The sequence below is a fragment of the Cariama cristata genome, unplaced genomic scaffold, assembly GCF_000690535.1.
Source record: "Cariama cristata isolate BGI_N322 unplaced genomic scaffold, ASM69053v1 scaffold14438, whole genome shotgun sequence".
NCBI lineage: Eukaryota > Metazoa > Chordata > Aves > Cariamiformes > Cariamidae > Cariama > Cariama cristata.
Genome location: NW_009632972.1, coordinates 358 through 8705, shown reverse-complemented (window position 1 = coordinate 8705; position 8348 = coordinate 358). Strand labels below are relative to the sequence as shown.

Here is an 8348-nt window from a genome sequence, read left to right as displayed (position 1 = left end):
CCTACACAGTGGTTCAGGTCTACGTGGCCAACACAGGGGGCCCATCAGAGACGGATTCTCTTCCTCAGTGGAAACTGGGGCTTGTAACTAATAACACAACCTGGTGTGTTATTGACCGAGGCTTTCAGCTGATCCCAGTGTGGGATATAATCCTGTGCAATCACAGTAGCGATTTTAATTCCATCTATCAAATGAGCAGCAGCCTCAGGGCTGCGTATGAAGCGCTAACAAACCAAAGTGTCGGCACCGTCTTTGGGGAGGAACTGGTCAGCGCAGTGGAAGAGGCCAGAGCTTTCGTGAAGTGCGTGACGGCCTGGGAGGTGACGGCAGATGAAAGGAAACTGCTCACGCTGATAGCTTTCAAACAGAATCTGAACGAAAAAACCAAAAACCATAGTGTCTGGATCAACGTATGCCTGTCGGACAAAGCACTGCAGGAATTCCTGGTGAATACCGTTCTGTTTTGCAAGAAGTCACCTCCAGAAAACACCACCTATATCAAGTCTCTGTTGAGGTGCCTCCTGGATCCTCATGTCTATTCTGTCAAAGACTTCCCCAGGTCTTCCTTCATCATGCAATGGATCTTCCATTCCGAGCACACGCTTCCTGAAACTCCCAATGTTTCTGAGCTTGAAGATCTGACCGAGACACTGCTGCAAATGAAGGAGTACATCCAGGAGGTCACCTACACACCAGAAAGCTCTGCATCTGCCATTCATGAAGCCAAGATAAAAGCCACCTTGACTGCAAGCCTAGCTGTTTATTCCTTACTCCAGTTTCTCCAGGAAAGGGAACAGAAAGACATAGAACTGTTGGTGCTCTTAATTACGACCAGCACAGGATACCAGGTGGAAAGCAGCACTTTCCAGTACCTCCTTGGGTTTCCAGAAATTAACTTCATGATAAATGAAATGCAAACGGGACATAAGGAGTATCTGAGTCTGAAGGAGCAAGATGTTTACAGAGCCCAGGCCTTCCTGCTGCTGACGGGTCTCACTGTAACACCCAGATATAAAGCGGTGTCCCCTGAGCAGAAGAATGAGCGTTTAGTTTTCATGGAAGATCAAATGAAAAACTTATGGTCCACAGAGATAAAAACCCTCCTCAAAAAGCACAGTACATTCAAAGACTGGGAGATGCTGGAAAGTGACTTGCATTCCTTCATCAATGGGCGCCTGGATGACACATGCGACGATCTGAAGAAACACAAAATAATCAAAGACATGGAAGACACTTTTCAAAGAACAGAGCCTTCCAGTCAGTCCAAGTCAGACAACAGCGAATCCACAGCAAATGAAGACATTGCAAACAAAGAATTTCTCCACTTACTTAAACGCCTTGGACTAGAAAGTCACTATCCAAGAAAAATGGGGATAGAAGAGTTCTACATCATATACAAGGCATCTTTACATGACAGCCAGCCCAGCAAGGACAATGAACTACCGTTTTACTTCTTGCAAAAGCTATTAACCGTGGATTATCGGGTGAGGTACCTGACTTCCAAGGACGGGAGCGATGCAGGACTCGCACCCGTGCCAAAAAAAACAGAGCAAGAGCTTGAACCCTTGGATTCCTTTGATGACTTTTTCACTGATTTGGAGGAAGAAGCCCCTGAATCGGCAACCAGGGACAGTCGTGTGCACCCCATGGACCTCCAGATGGCAATTTTTCATTGCGCTGATGATTTCATGAGACAGTACATTTCAACAAAGCTTGCTTTCTGCCAATTTGCGCTACCTCTCCTGGTACCAAACCCGTGCACTTCACGGATAGAGTTCCCCCTCTGGTCCCTCAGCCAAATAAAAAAGAGCTGGAAAGGGACTGAGAAGTCGGGAAAGCAGGCCAGAATTAACAGTTACAAAAACAAACTGATTTATCAGGCAGAGACACCCATCGTGTCCTTCATACGGATCGGCAGTTCTCCGTCCTCTTCCAAGTCTCAGATCTTGAATGCTCTGCTGAGCAAACAAAAGCATGACATTTTCTTCCACCGACATTGCAAAGGCAGCACCAAAGACTGTTTGCTGATGAAAGGTGTTGTGGAGATCTCCTGGTACTGTCCCCGAGGCAGCGATGATGACAGCTTTGACTGCTGTGTTGCTTTCTGCAACCTGCACGGAGATGCAAAGGATCATGAACAACAGCTGCAGTTTTTACAGGAGATATCTGCGGTGAACGTGGCTCTCGTATCCGAGTCTGATCAGAGTGACAAGAAGGGGATGAAAATTTTACGTGACCTGTGGCAGTCGCAAAAGCCTTTGGTTTGTCTTTTCACTGAAAAAGAGAATGTTGCAGCTGGCCGATCTAACCAAAACATAAAGATAGGTATCAAGAACAGAAACGAAGCAGAATTAATGGGTGAGCTGACAAAAACAATCAGGGATCTCCTGGAAGGGTCTAACACACTTTTCAGCCTCGACGCCTGCCTGGACAAAGCTCGCGAGCATGGATTCTTAGTCGATGAAGATACAGATGCGTGTGTGACAGCCAAAGAAAAGGCAAAGGAGCTGGTGAAGCTTCTGAAGAAAGAGAAGCTGTTTGAGATCAAATCCCAGCTACTGCCTCTTCAAGGAAAACTGTGGTACATGTGGTGCAAAAAGGACAAAGAACTCACTCGCTTGCAGGAAAAGAGGAATAAGAGCATAGAGCATCATCGGAGCCAAATTGAATCAGAGAAGTCAGCAATAAGAAGAAAGCAACTAGAGAAAGCATTCCCCCTCAATAAGCTGATGAAATCAGTCCTTGGCTTTCTCCAGTCACAGCCAGCAGATACCAAGAAATACTTCCTGCAGTGGATGAAGGTCTTTATGGATGATCTGTCCTCCGATCGCCTTGACGAACTGAAGAGACAGTATCACCAGTTATGGTCTCAAATCCTGGCAATAAAGAAAAGCAATGAAAAAAACAATCTGAAACCTCTGTTGCTGAGCAAATTAGATGCCCTCTCCAATGAAATCAACGATTCGTCCATTGGCCTTGAGCATATTTTGAGAGAGGTAGGGCAGATTTATGAAGCTCTGGAATCAATGAACTCAAAGGATAAATGTTTCGTCAAACTACCTGAAATTGCTGCTGATCTGATGGTTTCGGGGTATCCTGTCGAGCTGATGGATGGTGATGCTTCTTATGTTCCATTGCGATGGGTCGGAGCAATCTTTGACAGATTAATTGAGAAGCTAGGGGACAAACGAGTGTTTGTTCTCTCAGTGCTTGGCATCCAGAGCACAGGGAAATCAACCCTGTTGAATGCCATGTTTGGTCTCCAGTTTAATGTCAGTGCAGGGAGATGCACCCGGGGAGCGTTTATGCAGCTAATTAAAGTGGACGAGAAGCTGCAACAAGAATTGGGCTTTGATTACATGCTAGTTGTTGACACAGAGGGACTTCGTGCCATAGAGATGGCCAATAAACAGTCCCTTAATCACGACAACGAGCTGGCCACCTTTGTCATTGGCATCGGCAACATGACTCTGATCAATATCTTTGGAGAAAATCCATCAGAAATGCAAGATGTCCTTCAGATTGCTGTACAGGCTTTTCTGAGGATGAAGCAAGTAAATCTTTCCCCAAGCTGCCTGTTTGTACACCAAAATGTGGGAGAAATAACTGCCAAGGACAGTAACATGGAAGGACAAAGACGTCTGCAGGAAAAGCTGGATGAAATGACCGTTTTTTTATTCTGTGACGTCTCCTGCTTCAGCGACGTGATCCGCTTTGACGTGAACACCCACATTCATTACTTTGCTCACCTGTGGGAAGGAAACCCCCCGATGGCACCACCCAACCCCACCTACAGCCAGAACGTCCAGGAATTAAAAAGCAAAATTCTCCAAGCTGCCAAGAAGGAGACGCAGGGCAGCATTTTGAGGCTCTCGAGCTTGAAAGTTCGTATTAGTGACCTCTGGAACGCTTTGCTGAACGAAAACTTCATTTTCAGCTTCAAGAATTCCGTGGAGGTTGCTGCATACAAGAAACTGGAAACCGCATTTAGTCAGTGGACCTGGCAGCTGAGGAGTCACATCTTAGACTTACAAATGAAACTGGACAATAAAATTCGGAATGGGGACTTGCAGAAGGTCACCACAGAAAACCTTGAAAAACTAGTGCAAGGGACAAGTGATGCCATCATGAAAGACATGGAAAAGTATTTCAGTGAAGACAGAGACTGTGAGATACTGGTCCAGTGGAAAGGCAGCACGGAGCTGAAGCTGAAAGAGCTAAAAGAGTCTCTTTTTCTTGAAACTAGAAAGAAGTGTGAGAATCTTATTGAACTAAAGAAGAACCAATGTAAACTGGATGAAAGGAAGTCAGAATACGAAAACAAGCTCCTGAAAAGGAGTAGGCAGTTGGCTCTGTCTCTAAAAGGCCAGAAGCTAAGTGAAAGAGAACTGAGGGACAACTTCATTTCTCTCTGGGCAATCTGGATTGCTGAAGTCTCCGCTGTTTCTCCCCCTCCAGAACAGGTTGATATCGATGTGGAAATAGAAGATGTCCTTCTAGATCACTTTAAGGAGCCTAACTTACATGCACGAATCAGGACATTTCCCAAACACACAATATTTTCTGTTGACTTGGAGAAACATGTCGCTAAGAAAAAACGTTGGGGCTTCTTGGCTATGAATTTTGATGATGCTGACATGACCAACATACACCGCATTACAGATAACATCATAGAGTCTGTGAGGGCAAACATTGATAAGAAGGAAAGGGAGAAAAGGGATTACAGTCGAAGTTTTATTCATGAAATACTAAATGAAGTACAGAAAGGTATGAACTCTGTCCCTAGCAACGCAAAATATAGTTTTAATAAAGATTACAGAATAGATCTATCACTGCACCTGTGCAGAATGGCAGCAGAAAGGTTTAAAGCCATGCACGTAGCATTCAAAAAAGCAAATGATCCAGCCATATACCTAGAAAGCAAGAGAGAAGATTTTTTTAAATGTTTCCAAATTTCCTGCCAAGGAGCCACTTCTATCACAACGTTTGCTGTTTTCCTGTGTGACAAGATTGCCCCAGCTCTTCACCAGGCTGTCTATGAGAAGACAGCTCTTGCCATAGCTCGAGACATGAAGGGTAAAATCCCAGATTTCAATGGCAATAGATCCTCTCTGGAAGTTTGCATCCTGAGATACCTGGCACAAGAAGAAAATTTTGAGAATTTCAAGAGTTACCTTAATTGCCCACAAGACTTTTTGCAGAGTTACATTGAGAGACACGTTGAGATGTACTGTTTAGATGCGAACAGGAGGCTGGAGAAGTTTTTAGATGACTCCCTTACTCGCCTCTATGAAAGCATCCAGTCAGCTGTTTTTGAGTCAACCAATGTTGTCAAAGACAGAAAAGACAGAAATGACAAAATCTCCCTCTGGCTGGATGAATTTTGCAGCGCACTTGGAGAGGTGCTGAACTTGCCCAGAAGGGACCTGAAGGGCATTGAGCATCAGGAGATAACAGACATAGAGTTCCTGAATAATGCCATGACAGAAGCCCTGGCTCCCCTGAAGGATCATCTCAAGGCAGAGTTTGCCAGTGCTAGTCTGAGCTCCTTTGAAAGGCAGCCTCACACAATCCTGGCTGAACAGTTTGCAGGGTGCTGGGAGAAGTGTCCCTTTTGTGGGGCTGTCTGCACAAACACCATGCCGAATCACGATGGAGACCACCAGCTTGTCTTCCATCGTCCACAAGTTCTGACAGGATACAGGTGGCATAAAACAGACAATCTGGTCATTGATATTTGTTCTAGTAGCGTCGCAAGCGACTGTACATTCAGGATTGGTGAAGACACATGGATCCCCTTCAAGAGATACCGGGATGCAGGACCTCCTTATTCCACTTGGAACATTCCTTCTGATCCATCCATGCAAGCCTACTGGAAGTGGTTTGTGTCGCATTTCAGGACAGAGCTAGAAAAACGGTACAATGGGAAGTTTCATGGCAAAGGAGAAATCCCTGCTTCGTGGCAGAGAATTACGAAGCAGGAAGCACTTGACGAACTGCAGAAGTTTTAAGCCAAGTTGATATGAAGGAAGAACCACAACTGCTTTCCATTTTAGAAGAACATAGTACAAATCTATCCACAAAATACTCTTATAATGACTGCAACCTCAAGCCACATGAAGAAAATGGTATCTAATTGCTCACAAAGTTGGGTGAAATAAGGTGTGCTACTCCTGCCACCACTCATGATAAAGTCAGAATCCTCTTCCCTTCTTGCCGTAAACATTTACCTCCACTTTGTCTTAGAGCAAAAAAGAAAAACAGTCCTGCAGCGAGAAGACATATGGCCAAGATTAAGACCAAGTGCCAGATGAAGAGCAAAGGCAGCATTAGAAAGTACCGATTTTATCAGCTGCTATGAGAAAATAAGTGACACCGACAAAAAAATATTTTTCCTGCAGCAAGTACTTGTCACGCTTAAAGAAAGGGCTGCGGGATCTGAGAGCAGCTCAACAGCGGCTGCAAGCTGTGCTGTTTTGCTTTTCGGGATTATCGTTCCCCTTATTGATCCCTTATTGATAAACGGAGCTCGTACCCAGAGCAGTAGCCGTTCCGTCTCAGATGTTATTGAAGCAGTTAACAGCCTATGTGGATGCAGGCAGTGGTTTAACTCCGTGTTTATTAGGTATACTTCATATGTTAAGGTGAGCCTACTCATGTGCCTCGGCCTGGTGAACTTTCCTCCAGCTCTTAGCCACCATAACAACAGCTCTTGCCATTTGCTTAGCTGTTGAGCAAAAGCCTTTGTATGACCAAGATGGACAATTGCGTATCTTTGCATCTTCTTCAGCAGCCATCGGCAGCATGTGTGACGTTAGTGTTTGTGCCATCCAGACAGGCTGGTGGCAGCGGAGCCATGGTCTGGAGAAGGTGTAGCCAGCTGGGACCACACTGGTGAGGTGGTTGGACATTTTTGCTGCGCGGTTCCTGCTGCACCGCTGGAAACCCAAAGACCAAGCCTTCCTGGATTGATGACCAAAGTGGTGATTCAGTATAACCCCTTGTAGTCTTTGCTAATAAACTAGTCTAGTTGGACTGGGCTGGTCTCTGTATCCTTTATTTTCAGGTGAGCCACGGTTGTGGGCGACTTCAGCGTTTGTGCTGTGAAGACAGGCAGGTGGCAACTGGGTGATGGTCTGTGGAAGGGTGTGTGGAAGGAGAGCGTCTGCTCCTTCCAGGGCGTCTGGTCCAGGACCAGCTGGCGAGTAGGGTGGCCTGGGCTCCAGGCGGGGGTATCAGGTGGGTGGAGGGTCCGTGCTGGTACCCTTGCCTTGTCATGCGCCTGAAGCACTCTTTCAGGGATTTTTTCTCCCACATCTACGCCACATTGCTTGCAAGCTTTAGGCAACCTTCATCTTTCAGATGTCTCAAGGGCCGTGTGCCAGTATCCCCCAGCTCCTTCTCCAGTACAGGGAGCCAGTACTCTACACGGCGGCCCATGCCTTTCAGTGTCTCTGCCAGTCCACCTTGGCCCACGTCCCTCTCAGAGGGATGGTCTGGCACATCCTTGCTTGCAGACATCGCTGTGGGAAGGAACGCACACATGCCTTCAAGGGACACGGGGCTGCAGTAGCTTTCCCTGTCTGCCAGGTTTGTAACTGAGGTTCTTGGTGACACTGACTGGCTCAAATGAAGGCAAAAGACCTGATGACGCTGTGGTGTGAATGTCAAGCTGACCGGGAGCTGTCTGGTGGGGGTCTGTCTGATGTACGCGGTGTGAAAGATGGGGGCTGGAGAAGGCAGGTGACGGGGCTGGGGTGACAGGCTGGGAGGAGGCCATGACGGTGCTGGAAGTGGAGACAGGGAGATCCCAGTGTACCAACTTTGCTTTCACTTTCTCTTCTTGCCCTTCCTTGCTTTACCACCTTCTCCTCCCCCTCGTTGCTCTACCTTTCCCATCCCTCCTCCCTGTGGGGTCCCCCCCCATCCCATGGGATCCTGAATACATATCCCTTGTCCCACCCGTCCCTGGAGCCGGTAGGACAGGGACAGGCTCCCTGTGGAGCCCGTAAGTCCCTCTCACCCTAGCCCGGCCCTTCTTGCTCCTGGGGTTCCCCTGCCGGTCCCGGCCTCAGTGTGTTTTCAGTCCAAGCCGCATTAGGAAGGCCCCCCCCGTTCCAGCCCACCTTTCCCTGACACCTTCCTTTAACGGAAAAACGATCAAACTGCAGCAAAACGCGCAAGTGGGACAAGCAGGGCTGGGACTGGGCAGATGTCCCTGTGAGATGGGAAACCGGCAATGTCGATGCTCTTCTTTCCATTTGGCGGGAAGTCGTAAAATCCCAGAATTCCCCGCTGAACAGCGATGGGCGATGAGGTGCGTGAGGGATGATAGACAGAATCATTTC

At 47.2% G+C, this 8348-nt stretch overlaps 1 protein-coding gene across 1 annotated transcript in view; it reads left to right on the top strand.

The window, feature by feature from the left end:
• Positions 1-6011, top strand: part of LOC104166591 (interferon-induced very large GTPase 1-like) — a 7314-nt gene extending 1303 nt beyond the window's left edge. Inside the window, exon 1 of the mRNA XM_009706577.1 lies at positions 1-6011. This exon is cut by the window's left edge and continues 1303 nt beyond it. Within this exon, the coding sequence (XP_009704879.1) occupies positions 1-6011 (6011 nt within the window).
• The last annotated feature ends 2337 nt before the right edge of the window (positions 6012-8348 follow it).